At 44.1% G+C, this 22,615-nt stretch overlaps 1 protein-coding gene across 1 annotated transcript in view; it reads right to left on the reverse strand.

Annotated features, from left to right (window-relative positions):
- Positions 1–22,615, reverse strand: part of LOC122927787 (putative cation exchanger C521.04c) — a 91,875-nt gene that overhangs the window by 34,783 nt on the left and 34,477 nt on the right. The window contains exons 10-14 of the mRNA XM_044279991.1: positions 21,752–21,893; positions 16,224–16,407; positions 15,973–16,072; positions 3,919–4,037; positions 2,211–2,248 (exon numbers count right to left, since the gene is read on the reverse strand). Coding sequence (XP_044135926.1) covers positions 2,211–2,248; positions 3,919–4,037; positions 15,973–16,072; positions 16,224–16,407; positions 21,752–21,893 — 583 coding nt within the window. The remainder of the gene's footprint in view (positions 1–2,210; positions 2,249–3,918; positions 4,038–15,972; positions 16,073–16,223; positions 16,408–21,751; positions 21,894–22,615) is intronic.

The raw sequence follows: 22,615 nt of genomic DNA on the forward strand, positions 1-22,615 counted from the left end.
TATCAGGAGATTTTGGAGCACTTCATGCTTCCATCTGCTGAAAAGCTTTATGGAGATGAAGATTTCATTTTTCAGCACGACCTGGCACCTGCTCACAGTGCCAAAACCACTGGTAAATGGTTTACTGACCATGGTATTACTGTGCTCAATTGGCCTGCCAACTCTCCTGACCTGAACCCCATAGAGAATCTGTGGGATATTGGGAAGAGAAAGTTGAGAGACGCAAGACCCAACACTCTGGATGAGCTTAAGGCCGCTATCGAAGCATCCTGGGCCTCCATAACACCTCAGCAGTGCCACAGGCTGATTGCCTCCATGCCACGCCGCATTGAAGCAGTCATTTCTGCAAAAGGATTCCCGACCAAGTATTGAGTGCATAACTGAACATAATTATTTGAAGGTTGACTTTTTTTGTATTAAAAACACTTTTCTTTTATTGGTCGGATGAAATATGTTAATTTTTTGAGATTGGAATTTTGGGTTTTCATGAGCTGTATGCCAAAATCATCAATATTAAAATAAAAGGCTTGAACTACTTCAGTTGGTGTGTAATGAATCTAAAATATATGAAAGTCTAATGTTTATCAGTACATTACAGAAAATAATGAACTTTATCACAATATGCTAATTTTTTTTAGAAGGACCTGTAATTCCACATGTGTTAATTCATAGTTTTGATGCCTTCAGTGTGAATCTACAATTTTCAGTCATGAAAATAAAGAAAACTCTTACGCTTTAGGGGGAAAAAATTTAATTCTAATTTCCTCATTTCCCTCAGTTCTTTTCTTGGCCCTTTGTAGGTCATTCCGTACACTTAAAGGAAACCTACAAGAACTTGGAATTGGTTCTTCGTAAACTTAAATATGGAGACCTAGTGTGTGAGGACTTGAAGATCTTTTGCATGCTGCTCGGGCAACAAGCTGGGTATACGAAATACCCTTGTTTTCTGTGTCTATGGGACAGTCGAGACAGACAAAAAAAATAACTGGACCAAGAAGAGTTGGCAGCCAAGTCGGTGGAAAGAAAAAAAAAAAAAAAAAGGTCCTCTGAGAAACTTTGGTACCTTCCCATAAAGTTCTTCTACCTACCACCTCTCCACATAAAATTGTGATTGATGAAGCAAATCGCAAAATCACTTCCAAGAGATGGAGAATGCTTCAAATATTTGGTCAACAAGTTTCCAGGCCTGTTGGAGGCAAAATTGAAGAAAGGTGTGTTCGTCGGACCAGACATTAGAAGGCTTATAGTTGATCAAGAGTTTGTCAATACCATGAAGGATCCTCAAAAAGGATTGACTGCATTTAAAGAAGTCGTACAGAAATGTTTAGGCAATAACAAAGATCCTCACTACAAAAAGATTGTTGGACGAATGCTGAAAGCATTTCAAGCTTTAGGTTGCGTGATTAGTTTGAATGTGCATTTCCTCCAGTCCCACCTTGACTACTTTCCTGTAATGGAGCATTACAATGATGGCAGACTACTGTTGGATGCTTCAGAGAGACTTTCCAGATGCTTCTCACAAGCGTAAATGCACCAAGAGGAGCCCCGCAGGGAAGAATCATCGAGTTTAGTGTGTAGGTGAGCTCATTTCAGTTGAAAAAAGGATTTTCACGAAAAAGTTGTAATACAACTTTAAGTCTATTCTCATTTATTTTGAGGTATTGCCTTATTTAATAGTTACCCAAATTGTCAGGAAACATGATCTCCTATCCCTATGACAAAATGGAGGTCATTTTCGGATTCAGAGCACAAAAAACAAAGATTACGTGGAATAACCAAAACAGCTCTTGAAAATCTTTTTTTGCAGACCCCTGTTATCTTTGTACTGACCAGCAGAATAAAGATAAGTTTATATAGTTTTTTTTTTACAGTATTCACCTGACAGTAGAGCATGTGATATTTTTATAGAGCTGGATGCGACGATACCTAGGTGGTCTATTTTGTTTTACACAGTAAAAAGCTTTTTTGAAAATTATAAAAAAAAATAAAAAATTATCTTGCTTTTGTGTTGCCATTTTCTGCTACTTTTTATTAAAAATTTTCAGGCAATCGTTTCATTTTTAATTTTCTAAATCAGCTTAGAAAAATTAACACACTAATTATCTAAAACTAAAAGGAGACAAACCCAGAATGTTACAAAGCGCACCAATTCCAAATTAGCCAAGTCAATTGACTTCTACATATGTTCATTAAATCGAGCCAGTACTTACTTAATGTCACTATAGAAGACTGTGCTGTTTCGTCCCATCTACAATGAGAGATATGTTGAATGATGCATGTATTTTACATTCTAAGCAAATAACAGGAAGGCCTTCAAGCCTACTTAACCTCTTCATGACCAGCCATACACCATGTCTTGATGGCAGTTGCTAAGCAGCTTTAGGATTAGGCCACTGTAAAATGGCAATGGTCTAGACAAAATTTTATACTGGGGTGCTGGGATTAGAGGATGCTGGTCACAACAGCCCATCTCCTGCTGTAATGGACAGGATAGTAAACACCACAAATCCCAGCTGTTTACACCTTAGATTTTGTTTAACAGTGGCATTTGAGTGGATGCACCACAAGCGGGCTTCCTCCTCTGTTACTTAGGGTTGTTCAGAGAAGCAAACAATGGCCTCCAGGTGTGCCATGTACCACAGTGTAAAACATCTGCAATGCACTGCATTACAGAAGCCGTGCAGCATAATATGTAAGCAATTAATCTACTGCATGTTCAAAATCCCAAGTTTAATTTTAAAAAACAAACGTATTTCCCCTCAAAGTAAAAACACACAAGCTTCCGTAGCAACTTGAATTTTACAACTATTATTTATCCTGCACATAAATGGTGCATAAAAAAGAGCAACATTGGTTTAAATACCATCATAATACAATTTATAAAAAGGGTTTTTATTTTACAAATGTATTAAATAAAATAAAATGTACATTTGGTATTGCAGTAATTGTACCAACCTCCTACAAAATTAAAATACTCTTCTGGGAACCGGAAAAGCTCTAATGTCAGTTAGGCCGAGTTCACATCATTGTTTAGTTTTCTGTTCTTCTGATCAGTCAATCTTATTTTGAGCATCCATTATGCTCATTTTGAATCTGTTTTTGACAGTTCTGTTATTTGACGGGAGAAACAGTGGTCCTTGCAGGGCTTTTTCTTCTGTCTAAAATAACGGATCACAGAAGACCCAACAGACTAAGGGCTCATTCACACAACCGTAGGCAGTTTGCGCCCCTATTGCAGACCACAAGCTGCGGATCCACAACATACGGGCACCGGCTGTGTGAATCCTGTATGTGGACCCATTGACTTGAATTGCACGGATTAGAACCCCACAGAAGCACTACAAAGCACTTCTGTGGAATTTTTTGTCCATGCCTCAGCACCGCAAAAGATAGGACATGTTGTATATTGTGGATCGTGAACCCACTCAAGTCAATAGGCCCGCACCACAATAAGGGATTCACATGGCCAGGCACTATCCGTGGGGCAGCCACATGGGGAAATCGCAGACCCATTCACTTCAATGGGTTCGCGTCTGTCTGTTCCGCAAAAAGACAGAGCAAGTTCTAACTTCCTGCGGTGCAAAGGCATGGAACGGAACCCCAGAAAGCACTCTGTAGTGCTTCCGTAGTATTCCGTATCATATCTCTGGATTTGCGGAGCCATTGAAGTGAATGCGGAATGCACGGGGAACAATGCCCGTGTATTGCGGATCCACAAATGCGGGCAATATGGCAACGGGCAGCACACGTTCATGTGAACGAGCCCTTAAGTAAATACCCTATTAAGTTAATTCTTGTGAACTAGAAGTTGGCAAGTTTTGGACAAACAGTGCTTCAGTTTTGTGATTATTCATGGCACAATTTTTCACTGTTAAAAATTGCATGTTATTTAATGCCCAAGTACACATTACTACTTACCAACTCAGTGTGGCAATTCTGGCAGATATACTTATTTGTTCCATTTTGTCCAAAATTCATACAGTCACCACAAATCATTTTGCCGTATACTTTGGAAAAGAGAGTGGGTGCAAACACACCTGGAATATCATGAATCTCATGAAAAATCTGTTATAAGCACAGCCAATATATACATAACACAAACCAGATTTATGTATGCAGAAAAACACATACAGAAATTCTATTAAAACAATATCATCAGAAGTCAGCTTTTATATATTTGGATGTTAGGCTTGTAAAAACATGTGGAAACTTAACACTTTACTAGAAGTTAGAAATATGTGAAATATTGCATTTACCACTGAAGAAAACCCTACAGCAAATGTGGCCCCTTCTTTTAAACGCCAAGTAGTCAACTTTGCAAGCTGTAATAATTACATCTCCCATTTTCAGATGGTTTTGGCTCTATGCCAGCTGTATCCCAATATGCTGCAGGCCTTTGTTGGACTGTTCCTGTATCTGCATTTGCCAAAATGGAAAGCAATTGCATGTGTGACCACAGCTCCACTGCAAGATGGGGGACAATGGACACTGAATATAATGTGCATTGCTCGGGGCCCTCAAGAGCCACATATGAGGGCCAGATATTGTGTGGAGGATTACGGTAACAGGTGTGTGGGTCTTAGGTGACAGTTGCCAGGGATAGGTAGCAACAAGACACTGTCTGGGCCAGGATAGTTAAACTCTCGCTCTGGATTAACCACCACTGCACAATAGGCTGGCTAGAAGCTAATTTCAAACAATACAAGGCATTCAACTGCAAATAGAAAAATAATTGAGACTCTTCCACTTTTATACATCATAAAAGCCTGAGAGGGGGCGTGGCCTGGCCAGCAATGTAGGAGGAGGATGTGTGTGCTGGAGCTCCCAGGCAGCGCTTGAGAAAATCCTACACCATCCTGTGGCTGTGGTGAATTAAACAGCCAGGCACCACTAATATCCTAAGGGGAACCTCTGTGACCCCAGGCCAGTATGACCCGCTCGGCCCGACAAACAATTTTTTAAAAAAAAAAAAAAAAAAAAAAAAAAAAAAATCACTGACCCCGGCAAAACACGGCACAGCATCTACTAAAGCGGTGGGGGGTTGCAGGGCGCCTGGAACACAATAGAGGACCCTGTACAAGAGGGCACTCTGTCTGGGGCGATGGCGGACCAAGCGGCAGACTCAGCCGATCATTCTGCAGAGCGAGGCTCCTGCTCCCAAGATGGCGGATCCCACGTGGATGAGTTGAAGGCAAGTGCAGGGGGGGGGCTACCCACTGAGCATGGCACACTGCACAATGCCCATGTACAACCCTCTAACCCCACACTACCACTGCTGACCGATCCTACCATCAAGGACATATATGCAGCCATGCACCAATGTAGTGCAGCTCTGATGACCCTTAACACATCCATTGGGTCCCTCCAAGAAAATGTGTCCTTTATTAGACAAGATATTAGGAAAGTTAAAATTAAAAGAATCACTGAAGCGGAGGGGTGGGTAAGCCAACTGGAAAACCAAGTCTCCCCTATGAAACCTGATCTGGCTAAAGTAATACACATCACTCTCCTAATAAGTAAAATGGAGGACTTGGAAAACAGATCGCGACAAAATAACCTTTGCACTTTTGGGGGTCACTGAAAAAGCTGTCCAATTCGTTGAGGATTGGTTTAGAAAGACCATCTCCCTTCTTTGCTATAGAGAGGGCACACACAGTGCCGTTTTGCCCACCACCACCGGGCAAGCTCTCCTAGACCATTGTTAAATGAGGATTTAGACATTTTTAAGATGAGATACCATTCGCTGCAAAGCAAGGGAGTACCAGAATCCATCTATGGCTGGGCATAAGTGTCCATCTCCCCTGACTTTTCAGGGGAGGTGCAGAGACGCCATGCACGATTCCTGGATGTTAAAAAGACGCCTACGATCACAGAATATACAGTACTCCATTCTATATCCCTCAAAGCTCTGGGTAGTGTTTTTTTTAGGAAAGACCCACTTCTTCGAATCCCTGGAGGACGCCAACCGTTGGATTGAACAAACGGAATCCCCTTCCTGCGAAAGTTACAAAAAACGATTGATAGAAAAATGGAAAACGCCGCGCCTGGGACTTAGGAAAACCTAGAGGACTCTGATGACGGGCGGATAAGTATAAGGTTTCCTAATTGTTGAGAGCTCATTCTTCTATGGTCGCCACAGTGCTCCGGAGTAGCAATCTGGTGCCATCTTATAACAATGACTTTAGTAGCCATACTTGCGCTGTTGATATATGTTTAGTTTAACTAGCAAGAGTTAACTGTACCAAAAAGCCATTTGTCATGCTGTTTTACTGCTGCCCAGGTCTCCATTACTGAGACCTGTTCCGTGACTGCAGATATGTTCTTGCCTTCTATGTTGCAGGTTACAGGAACTTTTCCTGTGCCTCATGTCCTGTTCTGGGACCACCAAAAGTTTTTGTTGGGAATATCATGTTTATGGTTTACTTAGGGTTAGGGCCTGCAGAGAGATGATGCAGGCAATTGTTCTTTTACTGCCTGGTAAATGCCTTATCTGGATGCCTAGATCTTTTCTTTTATGTCTTCCACGGGATGATGGCAGATAAAACTCACATTATAGTGTGGAATGTTAGAGGCCTGTAAAAGAAGAGATCCTACTAAAACGCCAAGCGTTTCTTATGGCCGTTCAAAAGTATCAGCCAGCAATAATATGCCTCACTAATACTCACCCCTATAAACAATCCTATAGACTGCTTCACAAACCATGGGTCTCACAGGCCTTTCATTCCACCTTTCCTACACACACTAGGGGGGAAGTTAGTGTCCTAGTCCATAGAGCTATGCCCTTTGAATGTCACTCTAGCAAAATTGATACGGAGGGTTGATATGTCTGCCTGCACGGCTCTATTTTTGGGGTACAATTCTTCCCAATTGCCATGTACATCCCACAGCCATATTCCAGCGGAGCAATAAGAGAGGTACTGTCATGGGTAGCTCAAGGGCCACAGGTGCCAATTCTAATGGGCGATTTTAACAAATATCTAGATCCTTCTGCAGATAAGTTTCCGCCGCCTCATAACATAAATGCGGCGGAGACCTAATTGGCAATGCTACTCTGAACTGGACATGCACGACCTATGAAGAATCAGATTCCCCCAGAAACGGCAATACTCCTGATTTTCAGCATCTCGTAATTCCCTGTCCAGAATAGATTTACCCATTGGGTCTCTAGAAGTAGAGCAAGACCTGATTCTTACACACCCATTTCTCTTCTATCAAATGATGTGAAACTTCTAGCTAAAATACTGGCATAAGGTAAATCGGCATAAGGTAATCACTCCTTTGATACACAAGGATCAGGCTGGCTTTATGCCAGATAGGAGCACGGCCAGTAATCTCCGTCGACTGTTTTTGAATCTCCAGAGACAGTCAATACAGAGGGATGCTGCGCAATAATATCCTTAGATGCTGCCAAGGCTTTCGATAGTGTAGAATGGGAATACCTATGGGAAGTTTTGGAAGTCATGTGCTTTGGATGGGGGTTTGTCTCCTGGGTCAAATTACTGCACAACTCCCCGCTAGCAAGGATTAGAGAGAACGGGATACTTTCCGATCAATTTCCTTTATATAGGGGCACCCGACAGGGTTGCCCCTTGTCCCCTCTACTATTTGCGATAGCAATTGAGCCTCTAGCTTGCCTTCTACGTTTGTCCCCAGACTGGAGGGAATTTCCAGTAGGACCCCAGGAAGAAAATCTTGCTATACGCAGATGACTTATTACTATATGTGGGAGATTAACAGAACTCTATAGACCCTATAATGAATGAGATTGTTGATTTTGGGAGAATTCTAGGCCAAGAATAAACTATGACAAGTCCACAAAATCTCCCATTGGATCCTACCCCCCACAAATTAGACCTCAGCCGTATACCCCTAAGCTAAATGACTTACTTCAAATACCTAGGAGTGATGATAACACCAATACCAGCTAAATACATAAAACTGAATTTAGAGCCACTAATTGCTAAATTAACTGCTCATAATTATTCATACCCCAGGCAAATTTTGACTTAGTTACTTTTATTCAACCAGCAAGCAATTTTTTGACGGGAAGTGACATAGGTGTCTCCCAAAAGATAAGATGAGGTACAAGAGGCATGATTGTGGGAAGGGGGGGGGGGGGGAACATTTCTCAGCTTTTATTTACATTTGAGCAAAAAATACAAAGATGTTCCGCACTGTGGAAAATCTCAGAGGATGTGGTCGGAAGCCAAAAGTGACCCCGGTGCTGGCCAGGATGATAATTAGAGAGGTGAAAAAGAATCCAAGGATCACCACCAAGGCCATCCTAGTGAATCTGGGCACTGCTGGTGGCAATGTCTCAAGGCAGACAATCCAACGGACACTGCACAATGCAGACAAAGGAGGACGCCACTTCTCCAGATAAGGCACACAAAAGCTCGCTTGGCCTTTGCAAAAGCTCATCTGGACAAAGAAGACTTCTGGTCTTCTGTGTTATGGTCAGATGAAACAAAATTTGAATTGTTTGGTCACAATGAGGTTTCCTTCATTTGGAGTAAAAAAGGAGAAGCCTTCAACCCAAACAACACCATCCCCACTGTCAAACAGGGTGGTGGGAACCTAATGCTTTGGGTTTGTTTTTCAGCCAATGGACCAGGGAACCTAATCACAGTAAACGGCACCATGAAAAAAGAGCAATACATGAGGATTCTCAACGACAACATCAGGCAGTCTGCAGAGAAACTTGGCCTTGGGCACCAGTGGACATTTCAGCATGACAATAACCCAAAACACACAGCAAAAGTGGTGAAGAAATGGTTAGCGGACAACAACATTAACGTTGGAGTGGCCCAGCCAGAGTCCAGACTTGAATCCATTGAGAATCTGTGGAGGGAGCTAAAGATCAGGGTGATGGCAAGAAGACCCTCCAACCTGAAAGATTTGGAGCTCCTTGCTAAAGATGAATGGGCAAAAATACCTGTGGAGACATGCAAAAAGCCAGTCTACAATTACCGTATTTTTCGCCGTATAAGACGCACTTTTTCCCCCCCAAAAGTGTGGGGGGGGGGGGGGGGGAATAGCAGTGTGTCTTATATGGCGAATGTAGCCGATTTTGCCCAGTTTTCAATGATACACCCGCCACGCGGATCGCGGCGGGTGTATCAGCTGTGAGGGAGGAGGGGCTGCGGGCCGGCATCTGCATTTATAATGACAGCAGGGCCCGTGCAGTGACTATTCTACTACACAGGCCCAGCTCACTGTATAATCATATCTCTAATAGTTAATTGTTGTATGCATGTAATCGCATAATGAGCGCTGTGTATTACCGTACTTACAACTAGAAGCGCTCGCCGTTCGGAGCAGAGAGGAGGGAGGAGGCAGGAGGCAGGCCGGGCGCTGGCAGGGTGAGTCATAAGTCACGCGCCTGCGCCGCCCACTTTATGAATGAAGCAGGCGGCGTGGGCGCATGACGTATGACTCACGCTGCCAGCGCCCGTCCTGCCTCCTCCCTCCTCTCCGAACGGCGAGCGCTTCTAGTTGTAAGTACGGTAATACACAGCGCTCATTATGCGATTACATGCATACAACAATTAACTATTAGAGAGATGATTATACAGTGAGCGGGGCCCGTGTAGTAGAATACAGTCACTGCACGGGCCCCGCTGGCATTATTAACCACTTCAGCCCCGCTAGGTGAAACCCCCTTCATGACCAGAGCACTTTTTACACTTCGGCACTACACTACTTTCACCGTTTATCGCTAGGTCATGCAACTTACCACCCAAATGAATTTTACCTCCTTTTCTTCTCACTAATAGAGCTTTCATTTGGTGGTATTTCATTGCTGCTGGCATTTTTACTTTTTTTGTTATTAATCAAAATGTAACGATTTTTTTGCAAAAAAATGTCATTTTTCACTTTCAGCTGTAAAATTTTGCAAAAAAAACGACATCCATATATAAATTTTTCGCCAAATTTATTGTTCTACATGTCTTTGATAAAAAAAAAATGTTTGGGCAAAAAAAAAAAAAAAATGGTTTGGGTAAAAGTCATAGCATTTACAAACTATGGTACAAAAATGTGAATTTCCGCTTTTTGAAACAGCTCTGACTTTCTGAGCACCTGTCATGTTTCCTGAGGTTCTACAATGCCCAAACAGTAGAAAAACCCCACAAATGACCCAATTTCGGAAAGTAGACACCCTAAGGTATTCGCTGATGGGCATAGTGAGTTCATAGAACTTTTTATTTTTTGTCACAAGTTAGCGGAAAATGGGGTCACTTGTGGGGTAGTTATACTGCCCTGGCAATTTAGGGGCCCAAATGTGTGAGAAGAACTTTGATATCAAAATGTGTAAAAAATGACCGGTGAAATCCAAAAGGTGCACTTTGGAATATGCGCCCCTTTGCCCACCTTGGCAGCAAAAAAGTGTGACACATCTGGTATCGCTGTACTCAGGAGAAGTTGGGGAATGTGTTTTGGGGTGTCATTTTACATATACCCATGCTGGGTGAGAAAAATATCTTGGTCAAATGCCAACTTTGTATAAAAAAATGGGAAAAGTTGTCTTTTGCCAAGATATTTCTCTCACCCAGCATGGGTATATGTAAAATGACCCCCCAAAACACATTGCCCAACTTCTCCTGAGTACGGCGATACCACATGTGTGACACTTTTTTGATGCCAAGGTGGGCAAAGGGGCACATATTCCAAAGTGCACCTTTCGGATTTCACCGGTCATTTTTTACAGATTTTGATTGCAAAGTACTTCTCACACATATGGGCCCCTAAATTGCCAGGGCAGTATAACTACGCCACAAGTGACCCCATTTTGGAAAGAAGACACCCCAAGGTATTCCGTGAGGGGCATGGCGAGTTCCTAGGATTTTTTATTTTTTGTCACAAGTTAGCGGAAAATTATGATTTTTTTTTTTTTTCTCTTTTTTCCTTACAAAGTCTCATTTTCCACTAACTTGCGACAAAAAATTAAAAATTCTAGGAACTCGCCATGCCCCTCACGGAATACCTTGGGGTGTCTTCTTTCCAAAATGGGGTCACTTGTGGCGTAGTTATACTGCCCTGGCAATTTAGGGGCCCATATGTGTGAGAAGTACTTTGCAATCAAAATCTGTAAAAAATGACCGGTGAAATCCGAAAGGTGCACTTTGGAATATGTGCCCCTTTGCCCACCTTGGCATCAAAAAAGTGTCACACATGTGGTATCGCCGTACTCAGGAGAAGTTGGGCAATGTGTTTTGGGGGGTCATTTTACATATACCCATGCTGGGTGAGAGAAATATCTTGGCAAAAGACAACTTTTCCCATTTTTTTATACAAAGTTGGCATTTGACCAAGATATTTTTCTCACCCAGCATGGGTATATGTAAAATGACACCCCAAAACACATTCCCCAACTTCTCCTGAGTACGGCGATATCACATGTGTGACACTTTTTTGCAGCCTAGATGCGCAAAGGGGCCCAAATTCCTTTTAGGAGGGCATTTTTAGACATTTGGATCCCAGACTTCTTCTCACACTTTCGGGCCCCTAAAAAGCCAGGGCAGTATAAATACCCCACATGTGACCCCACTTTGGAAAGAAGACACCCCAAGGTATTCAATGAGGGGCCTGGCGAGTTCCTAGAATTTATTTTTTTGCATAAGTTAGCGGATATTGATTTTTTTTTTTTTTTTTCTCACAAAGTCTCACTTTCCGCTAACGTAGGACAAAAATTTCAATCTTTCATGGACTCAATATGCCCCTCACGGAATACCTTGGGGTGTCTTCTTTCCAAAATGGGGTCACATGTGGGGTATTTATACTGCCCTGGCTTTTTAGGGGCCCTAAAGCGTGAGAAGAAGTCTGGAATATAAAGGTCTAAAAATGTTTACGCATTTGGATTCCGTGAGGGGTATGGTGCGTCCATGTGAGATTTTATTTTTTGACACAAGTTAGTAGAATATGAGACTTTGTAAGAAAAAACAAAAAACAAACAAAAAATTTCCGCTAACTTGTGCCAAAAAAAATGTCTGAATGGAGCCTTACCAGGGGGGGGGGGGGTGGGGGGGGGGTGATCAATGACAGGGGGGTGATCAATGACAGGGGGGTGATCAATGACAGGGGGGTGATCACCCATATAGACTCCCTGATCACCCCCCTGTCATTGATCACCCCCCCTGTAAGGCTCCATTCAGACATCCGCATGATTTTTTACGGATCCATGGATCGGATCCACAGAACGCATGCGGACGTCTGAATGGAGCCTTACAGGGGGGTTATCAATGACAGGGGGTGATCAGGGTAATCAGGGTGATCACCCCCCCCCTGTCACTGATCACCCCCCCTGTAAGGCTCCATTCAGACATCCGCATGATTTTTTACGGATCCATGGATCGGATCCACAAAACGCAGGCGGACGTCTGAATGGAGCCGTACAGGGGGGTTATCAATGACAGGGGATGATCAGGGTGATCACCCCCCTGTCACTGATCACCCCCCCTGTAAGGCTCCATTCAGACGTCCGCATGATTTTTACGGATCCATGGATACATGGATCGGATCCGTAAAAATCATGCGGACGTCTGAATGGAGCCTTACAGGGGGGTGATCAATGACAGGGGGGTGATCAATGACAGGGGGTGATCAGGGAGTGTATATGGGTGATCACCCGCCTGTCATTGATCACCCCCCTGTAAGGCTCCATTCAGACGTCCGTATGCTTTTTGCGGATCCGATCCATGTATCCGTGGATCCGTAAAAATCATACGGACATCTGAACGGAGCCTGACAGGGGGGTGATCAATGACAGGGCGGTGATCAATGACAGGGGGTGATCAGGGAGTTTATATGGGGTGATCATGGGTGATCAGGGGTTTATAAGGGGTTAATAAGTGACGGGGGGGGGGGGGGGTGTAGTGTAGTGTAGTGTGGTGTTTGGTGGGACTGTACTGACCTACCTGAGTCCTCTGGTGGTCGATCCTAACAAAAGGGACCACCAGAGGACCAGGTAGGAGGTATATTAGACGCTGTTATGAAAACAGCGTCTAATATACCTGTTAGGGGTTCAAAAATTCGGATCTCCAGCCTGCCAGCGAGCGATCGCCGCTGGCAGGCTGGAGATACACTCGCTTACCTTCCGTTCCTGTGCGCGCGCGTTCACAGGAAATCTCGCGTCTCGCGAGAAGACGCGTATATGCGTCCAGGAGGAATAAAGCAACCACCTCCCGGACGCATATACGCGTGCAGCGGTCGGGAGGTGGTTAAAGCAGATGCGACCCCCACCCCCTGTATTGAGGGTCATTCACTACAGGGACACTTATGGAGGAGATCTGTGGATGACACATAGCATAAGATGCTATATATGTGCCATCCAGAGAGGATCCCCCCATAACAGTGCATCACCCACAGATCCCCCATAACAGTGCATCACCCACAGATCCCCCATAACAGTGCATCACCCACAGATCCCCCATAACAGTGCATCACCCACAGATCCCCCATAACAGTGCATCACCCACAGATCCCCCATAACAGTGCGTCACCCACAGATCCCCCATAACAGTGCGTCACCCACAGACCACAATTAGTTCAAAACCCACCAAAAGCGCACCTTTTGGTTCAAAATATTTTTTTTTCTTATTTTCCTCCTCAAAAACCTAGGTGCGTCTTATGGGCCGGTGCGTCTTATACGGCGAAAAATACGGTATAGGAAGCGTTTCATTGCTGTAATAGCCAATAAAGGCTTTTCTATTGCTTATTGAGAAGGGTATGAATAATTTTGGACTGGGCACTTTTTGCTCAAATGTAAATAAAAGCCGAGAAATGTTTTTTTTCCCCACAATAATGCCTCTTGTACATAGTCCTATTATCTTTTGGGAGACACCCATGTCATTTCCTGTCAAAAAATTACTTGCTGGTTGAATAATTATGGGCAGCACACCCATGGTCCTACTTTATAGCTGCACAACTACAACATGTTTGTTAGAGGGTGGATTAAAACAATTGACAGACTCTTCGGCCGATATTGTTGCTTACATTATGAAACAAAGAGCGCCTAGTGCATTGGTGGAAATGAGTAGGCAACAGTCTCTTGGTAGGAAACTTCCCACAATCTCCCTTTTAACCAAGGTTTGGTCAAAATTCTAAGAATTGTCGAATCCGACAGGTTTCAGTGACATTATGCCATTATGGCGAAACCCCCCCAATTACCAGAAATATTCAGGCTAGAATGCTTTGCCCCATGGGAGGAGAGGGGCACTCTTTCTGGGCTAAATTCAATCACATGGAGTGTTTAAATCTTTTACCCAGCTTCAGTAAGAGTTTGGCCTACCCAAAACGGCATTCTTCCAATTCCTTAAATTAAAGCATGCATATCAAAACGCAATTTCCAAAAGGACATAGTAATTGACGCCTCACCTTCCGTGATGAAACAATTACTGGAGGCTAGGTCTGCCAAAGGCCTGATATCCAGGCTATATAAATTTATAATTGATGCCAATCTCCCCTCAATGCCCTTGGTGGTAAAGGGAAAATGGGAAGAGGATGTTGGGACAATATCTCAAGAACAATGGAATGACTAACTACTAGTCTTACACTGAACGAATCTCAGAATGTCTCAGCTATACTTGCTACACAGAGTGTATAGAACCCACAAACTTCTATTTAAAATAGGTGTACGACCAGACTCCACATGCCCTCGTTGTGGAGCAACAGAAGTGGCACTGCTTCACGTGGTTTGGTAGTCCCAATATTTTCCCAATTTTTGGCAAGAGATACGAGAAATCATAGCTGTAACGACTCATAAGATTACCCAATGGACCCCAGAGTCTGTGTGTTGGGTATACTGAATTCTCCAAGAATAGATGATAATACATCTCTATGAATTCAGAATGTTGTTCCAGGCAAGGGTTTTAACTACTAAGCATTGAATAAGGGGTAATCCACCCAACAGGAATATTTAAATAGGTTGAATACAGTTTTACACGTCGAAAGAGGGTCTATGTTAGAGAAAATGTCCAAACAAATTCCTGTCAATATGGAAGGGCTGGCTAGAAACTGGAAACTTTGCTTCATTAGCACTGACAAGGGATTACCCAAGACAGGCATGCTCAACCTGCGGCCCTCCAGCTGTTGCAAAACTACAACTCCCGGCATGCCCGAACAGCTTGCAGCTATCAGCCTACAGCAGGGCATGGTGGGAGTTGTAGTTTTACAACAGCTGGAGGGCCGCAGGTTGAGCATTCCTGACCTAAGAGGACAACTGTCCCTACTGGGCCATTTACCTTAGCTCAAGCTATGTACTAGTGAAAATAGTGTGCTCACTTTAGTATTAGTTTACATTGACATGTTTTTTTTGAGGTACGATTAAAAAAAAAATATTAAAAAAAAAAATGCAATTTTCTGTCTGCAGGGTAACGCAAGGGGGGGGGGGGGGGGGAGGTTGGAAATATGTTATTTAACATTTTTGCATTTATCCGTTTCACATCAAGTTTGTCTATTTGATTTGATATTACGCTGATTTGAGGTTACTATAGTGATGGATCCAGTATGTTGTGGTCAATTTGATAGATAGACTGACAATCTTTGTCATTGTATACAAATCTGTATTTTATTAACAACATTATAACCCAAAAAATGATTGACAAAAAAAGCCTGAGATGGTCAAAGACAAATCGAGAGAACTGCACAAATCCATGGAAAGGGTTACCCCTTCTACCCTCTAAACAGCGGTCACAGGACTCCTACTTATCAGACATTTACAATGGTAACCACAGTGGTTTAGTATTATTTCACCTTTAGCTTTATCATCTGCAATGTTTATCACCATTGTGAATACATTAGCCGAAAAAGTATTAATCTAAAGCAAAGCCTTCATAAGCAGCACTTGTTGTGGCCACGTCTCAAGTCTTAGAGACATTCTATGTCAAATGCAAAGGTTCATGCACAGGGCTTTTAAATATTTTAAACATTAAAGCATCATACACAAGGTATGGGTGGGAACTCCCCAGGTCTTACCTCCAACAGAAATAAAGAGGAGAGCAGAGCCCACACCAGCCGATCGACTATTAAATCTTTGTTCCCGATGCTTTATTCCTCCAATCACCATGCACAACCCCTATAAGTAATCACAGCCCATTTAAAAATGCTTATAGTAAAGAGTTCTTTATTGCATTCATTCTAAACAGATTACAAAACTACAAAAAAATAAAAAAGAAAGAAAAGTTAGCTTCACACAAGGTCAAGTATTTTTATTGCAGAGGACTCACAGGAACGAAGAGGACACACCCCAGCAACGTGCCAGTCAGGGCAGACTTCACCACTTCCTCATAGCACTTGTCATTCTCTCTCTCCCCCTTTATCAGTGCAGTGATGTAGAAGGTCAATTCAATAATGGAGCCAAACGTTGCATTCACCACCGCTCCCATTGCAAAGTTACTCTGGGCGGATATACTACAGTATTCCATAAGAAAAAGGTACAACAAATGGCATGTTAACACTGCACACAGTCTAATACCGTTGTGCACCAATTTATAACTAGGAAGCATACAAACAAATATAAAAACGGGGTCCCTAGCAGCAATATACAAAACAAGCTCAGGCCTCATTCAGATGGCAGTATTACAGCCACAAATCCCAGCCCAACAGCAAGAATGAAGACTAAGACAGTGGACATAAACTGGGCCATGGTTTAGTTTACTGAAAGTATAAGGCCTCTTTCACACGGGCGAGTTTTCCGTGCGGGTACAACGTGTGAGGTGAACGCATTGCACCTGCACTGAATCCAGACCCATTCATTTCTACGGGGCTGTGCACATCAGCGAGAAGTGAATGGGGCTGAGTGAAAATCAGGAAGTGCAGAAGCAGTGCAGTTTTCACGCATGGTTGCTAGGTGACGATCGGGATGGGAACCCGATCTTTGCCATTTTCCCTTTAAACCACAGACCCATGGAAGCAAGCGTCCCTGCAGGCATCTAGGAACTGTCGCCTGCAAGACCACGCGGCCCAAGGCAACGACCGATGCATAAGTATGTACATGGTAAATTTTTGTGAACGTGAGGAGCAGTAGCCGGAAGTGCGATTTCTCAGAGCCCAAGAAGCGCCCACCTCTCTGGCGGAGTGAGCCATGACACCTAAGGGCGGAACCCTGCTCCGGGCGCGGTATGCCTCAGCACTTGCAGACTGAATCCAATGTGCAATCGCCACCTTGGAGGCCGCCAATCCCTGGCGAGTACCCTCCGAAGATAAGGGTTTTCGTACACTGGAAGGGACTGGAGGCTGCCAACGTCCAATAATGTAACTCCCTTCCGTAGGGTGTGAAGGAGAGGGACAGTAAAGGAAGGACAATTTATTCATGATATGGAAGTCAGAGACCACCTTCGAGAGAACCGCCTTATCCTTGTGAAGAACCAGGAAGGGTTTTCTGCAAGAGAGCACCCCCAACTGATGGATGGGAAATAATAAATAATAAATGTCTTCTAGGACAGGAGTCGGAGAGAGACTCCGTCAAGGGCTCAAAGGGAGAAAGGCTGGAACGCTGAGAGAACTATATTCAGAACCAAAGGCAGTAAACAGTACAGAGGAACCGTATGTGCTGCTCCTGGAAGGAAGGTTGCCATGGGCACCAGAGCACACTGGAAAGCTGCCCCAGGACAGATGCGCCAACACCTGACCCATTAGGAACGAAGGGCTAAACCAAGGTCCAACCCTGATTGTAGAAGGATAGGATCGTGAGGCGAGGAAAGGGGGGGGAGAAACACACACACACACACACTTGTTTTTCTTGATACCCATGATGGCACCCATGTGAGGAGGACCTCCCATCTGGGACAGGAAACCTGAGTATATAAAAATGTTCACACCCCCCACCACACCTCAGTGATTACCGGTCTCCGGAATGTGCCAACACCAAAGCAATAATCTAAAATATTTTTTAAATAAGGAGGGAAATTTTGGGGGTGCCGTCATGGGTATCGAGAAAAACAATTACTGGTAAGCAATTATTGTTTTCCCCTCCCCCATGCGAGAATAAAATCAAATTTTAGGGAGTGACAATGGCCTGAAGAACCTTCCTCCCGAAGACCGCGTCCTCATTGCGATTAAGCCTATAATACTTAAGCCTAAAAAAAATAAAAATATTATGAGGGGTGCTCCATGTTGCAGGCCCTACAAATCTGACTAAGGAAGGCATTAGCCCTCTCTGCCCAGGAGGTGGCCACTGACCTGGTGGAATGAGTCCTGAGGGAACCATAGGACAAGAGGATGGCTTTTTTAACCCATTTGGCTAAGAGTCCCCGGGAAACCTTGCGGCCTTTCAGTCTACCCCAATATTCAATGAAGAGATTTTCGTCCACTCTCCAGGGAGCGGTAGATTCCAGATAGAAGATTAAACCCCTCCTGAAGTGTACGACTGGAAGGCAGAAAAAGCCTGGATCTCCGAGACCCTTCTTGCCGAGGTGATGGCTATTAGAAAGGCCAGTTTACAGGAAAGGGTCTCCAAGGATAAATCCTGTAATGGCTCAAAAAGGATGCTAGGCTAGGGCCGTAAGGACTGAATTAAGGTCCCACGGAGGAGTAAGGGGCCGCAACAAGGGATGAGCTCTGGAGGCAGCATTCAAAAAACAAAAAACTCAGTGCTGCCACCTGGATATTCAAGGTGGAAGCCTTAAGCCTCTTTTCTAAGCACGTTTGTAGAAATCCTAGGTATTTCAGGCTCTTTAAGGGGGTCAGGAGTGAAACCCAGGAAAGTGGGGGGTATTTATTGGCCGTGGATTCTTTCCTGCTCTTAAGTAGGGTGGACACGACTTTGACAGGCCCCTGTCTAGCCAGATGTTCCTCTCAACCTCCATGCTGTCAACTTTAGAGTATCCGGGTCAGGATGGAAGAGGGGACCTGAAAGAGAAGATCCTCCCTTGGTGGCAGAGGGAAGGGAGGGAGGCTAACCTCAGGAGCGCTGAAAACCAAGCCCTCTTGGGCCAATATGGAGCTACTGGGACTATGGATGCTTTTTCCCGTGCTACCTTGTTTAACACCTGCGGGATGAGACAAAAAGGGAGGGAAGGCATAACCTGGCTCCAATCCAGAGCATCCACCGCTGTCGGGTAGTCTAAAATATTATATATATTATATATATATATATATATATATATATATATATATATATATATATATATATATATATACACAAAACATTTTTTGAACATTCAATTTAATGAAAACGAATAAACTGAAACAGGCAGTTTTTCAGCTCAAAAGTTTAGGACCACATGCCTTTAAAAGGCCAAATCTGTGCAAAGATGTGGATTCATTGTCATTTTCTCTCCCTTTTTGAACGTGCTCAGGTTGCTGAACTGCATAAGCAGGGTCTGACAGTGTGCCATCGCTGCTGAGATGGGACGCAGTAAGACAGTCATTTGGAATTTCTTAAATGATCCTAAGGGTTATGGAACAAAAAAGTAAAGTGGAAGACCCCAAAAAATTTCATCAGCACTGAGCCAGAGGATCCAATTGGCTGTCCATCAAGACACTGTATGATCCTCGACCCAAATTAAGGCCCTTACTGGTGCTGACTGCAGCCCCATAACCATCAGACAGCATCTGAGACTGAAGGGCTTCAAAAACAAAAAAGTCTTCAAAGACCTCGTCTCCTGGAACGCCACAGAACTGCTTGTTTGGACTTTGCAAGAGAGCACCAAACATGGGACATTCAAAGGTGGAAGAACGTTTTATTCTCTGAGGGGAATTTTTTTTTTAACCTTGATGGTCCTGATGGTTTCCAACGTTACTGACATGACAAGCAGATCCCACCTGAGATGTTTTCTACGCGCCACAGTGGAGGGGGCGCCATAATGGTCTGGGGTGCCTTTTCCTTTAGTGGAACAATAGAGCTTCGGGAAGTTCAGGGGCATCAAACGAACGCTGGCTATGTCCAGATGTTGCAGAGAACATTCCTCATAACTAAGGGCCCTCGTCTGTGTGGTAACAACTGGGTTTTCTCAACAGGACAACACTACACAATGCCCGCAAGACAAGGGACTTCTTCCAGGAGAATAACATCACTCTTTTGGCCCATCCTGCGTGTTACTGTTCCCCTGATCTAAATCCAATTGAGAACCTTTGGGGATGGATGGCAAGTTTACAAAAATAGACAAACAGTTCCAGACAGTAGATGGCCTTCGTGAGGCCATCTTCACCACTTGGAGAAATGTTCCCACTCACCTCATGGAAACACTTGCATCAAGCATGCCGAAATACATTTTTGAAGTGATAAAACAGTAACGGCGGAGCTAGTCATTACTGAGTTCATGTTTGGAAGTTGGATTTCTGTTTTCATTAAATTGAATGCTCAAAAAATGTTTTGTCTCACTCCCATTTCTTCTTGTTAAATGTTGAAGCTCTACTTGGAACCTTGTTATGATCCAGCCATGCTAAATATGAACAGGAATGGGACGTGAAAAAGGTCTATCGAGGGGACCTCAAAATACCTGGACTATCAGAGAAAGGGAAAAAAAATAAAAAAGATGCCGGCCTTAAGTGCACTAGAGGCAGGAAGGGGTTAAATTCCTCCACATTACTAGAGTAGATCCCCAGATATTCCGGCCTAAAAAGGTGGCTGGGCAGTGAAGGGTTAAGACCATTTTAAGAACCGGGGTGGAGCGCAGCACGTTTCAGGGGGGGGGGGGGGGGGGGGGGTAAGTAGGGCAGGAAGAATTTGCGCTAGAGTGCACCTCACCCTCCCAAAAGGGGACAAAGTTGGCAGCCCAGCAGGCCACAAAATGGCAATTCAAGCCCCTGCGCATAGCCAATTAGGGCATTGCCAGCCCCTGCATCGGCCGCACTACAGACAAGAGCAGTGCGCAAAATGAGCCTGCCCGGAAACAGACGGGGCTCCACCCCGCGGGCGGACACCAGCGCGGGCCGGGCAAAATAAAAAAATAAAATAAAAGAAGAACCACGAAAGAAAATGAAGAGAACCACCCAAGAGAGTTAAACATACTTACCTTATCTTCATCCTTCCTCTTCTCCAGCAGGGTCACCCCTTCAGCTACTGGCACCGTAGTGGCAGGACACTGGAAAAGGGGCTTGGATGGGTGACCATTCTCCTGGCAGGATGCAGGGGAGCGAGGCTGCCCTGGTCCACCTTGTCTTCTTGTGGGGGGAGGAGGCAGCGTGGCAGACCAACGCTGGCGAGCTCCCCTGGGAGAACAGGGAGGCAAGGCGATCACTTCTGAAAAAGGAAAATAAAAAAAATCTTCGGGAGCTACCTTTTGACACTAGAAAAAAAAACTGAAGCTCTCTCTCCAGGCTGGAGGGGGTATAGCTGCCAGGGGGAGGAGCTAACAGCTTGTACTAGCGTCAACGCCTCCTAGAGGACATCGCTATACCCACTGTTCCTGTGTCCCACAAGGAATATGGGCGAGAAAACTAAATTGTTAGATTGAACGTTAGATGACAGTTCCCGATTATTAATAATGCTCACCAATAGATTTCTTTTTGTGGTAGCCACTTTTTAGATCTATTAAATAAGGGCATAATATTTATCAGTTGGCTGCAATTTTGCTGCATTGTCTAATGGGCATTTAGGGTGGTCCAAAATCCAACTCCTGGCTTGAATGGGAGCTGAGCTGCAGCACACCGGCACAGCTACTACATCCTTTTATGGGATGTCACATTAGATATCTGCCAAGATTTCATATTGGCTTGTTAATTTTCTGTATAGGACAATTACTGTCACCTCAGAAAAGGTGCATTAATTATTTCACAAGCCATCCAGCAAAGGGGTGCAAAGTCCACTTACCTCGCTATAGCCATTCCAATGTAGTAGGACAGTGGCATAATGGAGAGCAAAGACAGTGTGAACTTCACAGGGGAGCTTGTGTAATAGTTGCGACTGTCCACATATCCAAGAATCAGCGACACAACCACCAGTACTATGAGATCTGCAAGAGATAGCTAAGGGGCTTTCCTTCATAATGCTGAAAGCCATGTCATGACAGGAAAGGGTGAATAAATTTGAATGTATTAAAGTCTCTCATTTTGACAGAACACATTTGCCCTATTTTCTGTTTGACAGTAACGAACAGATTGTACAAGATAGAACTGTTCCAATCCGTCTTGGCTATGTTACAGATAATACAAACGGATCCGTTCATGACGGATGCATGCGGTTGTATTATTGTTTGGTAGGGATCGACCGATATAGATTTTTTAGGTCCGATACCGATAATTTATGAACTTTTAGGCCGATAATTTATACCGATATTATGTGAATCTTCATTTTTGAAAAAATAAATAAAATTCCTGCTGAAAATGAATGTTTATTGTTAACGTGCATCTATTTATTTTTTTGTAAATCTCTTTTTTTTTACACTAACTTTTAGCCCCCTTAGGGACTAGAACCCTTGTCCTATTCACCCTGATAGAGATCTATCAGGGTGAATAGGACTTCACACTGTCCCTGCTGCTCTGTGCTTTGTGCACACAGCAGCATGGAGCTTACTATGGCAGCCAGGGCTTCAGTAGCGTCCTGGCTGCCATGGTAACCGATCGGAGCCCCAGCATTACACTGCTGGGACTCCGATCGGAGGAGGAAGGGATCCTGTGGCCACTGCCACCAACGATCAATAGGGGGGGGAGGGGGGGGGCGCACTGCGCCACCAAT

This window comes from Bufo gargarizans, chromosome 2 (genome assembly GCF_014858855.1).
Source record: "Bufo gargarizans isolate SCDJY-AF-19 chromosome 2, ASM1485885v1, whole genome shotgun sequence".
Lineage (NCBI taxonomy): Eukaryota > Metazoa > Chordata > Amphibia > Anura > Bufonidae > Bufo > Bufo gargarizans.